This window comes from Geospiza fortis, unplaced genomic scaffold (genome assembly GCF_000277835.1).
Source record: "Geospiza fortis unplaced genomic scaffold, GeoFor_1.0 scaffold1118, whole genome shotgun sequence".
Taxonomy (NCBI): domain Eukaryota; kingdom Metazoa; phylum Chordata; class Aves; order Passeriformes; family Thraupidae; genus Geospiza; species Geospiza fortis.
This window is the reverse complement of record NW_005054890.1, coordinates 25,937-27,694: the sequence shown is the minus strand read 5'-3', so window position 1 is coordinate 27,694 and position 1,758 is coordinate 25,937. Positions and strand designations below refer to the sequence as shown.

Sequence of the window (1,758 nt, the reverse complement as noted above, 5' to 3'; positions counted from 1 at the left end):
CCCGCTCGGAGCGAAGGCTGATGTGGCCGCGCGGCTGGCCCAACCAGGCTGTGGCGCGCGTTTTGTGGACGTGCCGGGCTCAGCGACACGCGCAGCAGCACTGGCCTGCTCTGTTTATCCCTCCTGAACAGCCTGTAGCTCTCAATTTTGGCAATCCAGTCTTCAGACTCATTCCACCAAGTCCCACTAATACCAGTGATATCATAGCTCTGGGAGCTGATGCTTCCAGTTAAGCTTGCTTGTTTCTCATACTATGTGAATTGATGTACAAACATTTCAGATGCACTCCTGGACCTTCAGTGCTCTCAGGAGCTAATGGTTTTTAAATATTTTAAAATATATTCTATAATATTCCTAACTATTGCCATCAGTATTTCAGATACAGCAACTGAATTAATGGTAATTGTTCTACTTGTTTCTAATGAAATTACATTGAAGGATTGTCTTAATGATAAACAAATTCTGGAATGTTAATGCATTTCAACAAGTGAAGTATTTTTTTAAAGATCTTAATTCAAGCTGAAGTTCTTACCTGAAAGCTCCATAAAGTGGTCTGTACCAGCAGACAAAAGAACAAGGGGTAAAAAGCAAGAACCAGAGGATACTCAATACAAAATCAACCCCTCGTGTAGCATCAATGTAAAACCAGGCCAAACATCCAAAGATATTAAGAAACAGTGTCCCTGTATGGACTGTAGAGGCATAAGCAAAGAAAAATCTTAATTAAATTATGTTCATAAAATAAATTATTACAATTGTTAAAGTAATACTTAAACTGTGCATTTTTAAACAAAACATAAGCATGCTGACAATAAATCAATATCCTCTCTCAGCATTATGCTGATTTTTATGGTTTTTTAAGCTTAAGGTTAAAGTAAATATTCACAACTGAAAGTAGTGAACAATAAAATTCAAGTAATATCAGGCATGTAGCAAGGAAAAAAATCAGTCATCAAATATTTTCAAACCTAAAATGATGAAAAAAGATGCTTCTACAGTTGAAATAACTGCTACTTCTACAGTAATTACTGGATATTTGTACTTTTTTTAACATGCTAGTTATTTTTTTTCTCTTACAATCAGGCAACTAAATTAGTGCAGGACTGTCAGCCTTAATATTACAATACAAAAGGAAAATTTTCCAACCCTCCCCCCCTTTTAATGAGAAGCTCTTTGTCTTACATGTAATAGAGAAAAAAAGTCAGCCAAGGAAATATGCTTCTCAGTAAAACAAGATCTGCAAGAACCTATTCTAGATCCTTTAATACATATTGAATACTCAAATATTTCTTATAATATTGGTCCTAAACATCTGCTTTTTTTGGTTCTCAGCTCTTAATACCGACATTTTTGCATTGGCAGATCTAGTTACAGGTTAACTACTGAATTTCTACTAAAGAAAATGCATTGGTATTAAAACCTCACAGGTTATTTCAAATAAATTTACCTCTTGGAACAAAAAAGATACAACAGTAGTAAGCAACATTACAGCTACTACTTTCATGCTATCTGGCACTGTCAGGAACTGAAATGGTTGTCGTGGGTTTACAGGAAGCAGGTTTTCTGGGAATGGAGTGGCCAGAGGCCAATAGGTGTCCAGATTTTAAATTGACACCAGGCTTGGCCACTGAGGGTGGATGCACCTCTGAGAACACAGGGGTTAGAAGCAGAGCACTCCCTTGGGCTCTCTCTTTTTGATTTCCGGCCAGCAAAGCGCCAAGGCCTCCCCTGCCCGGCTTCGAGCTGGGCGGGGGAGGG

The 1,758-nt window shown here is 38.2% G+C and overlaps 1 protein-coding gene across 3 annotated transcripts in view; it reads right to left on the bottom strand.

Moving 5' to 3' along the window:
* Positions 1-1,758, bottom strand: part of LOC102042439 (secretory carrier-associated membrane protein 1-like) — a 36,099-nt gene that overhangs the window by 16,129 nt on the left and 18,212 nt on the right. For all 3 annotated transcript variants that reach the window (XM_031065579.1, XM_031065580.1, XM_031065581.1), the window contains exon 4: positions 533-692. In XM_031065579.1, the coding sequence (XP_030921439.1) occupies positions 533-692 (160 nt within the window). The remainder of the gene's footprint in view (positions 1-532; positions 693-1,758) is intronic.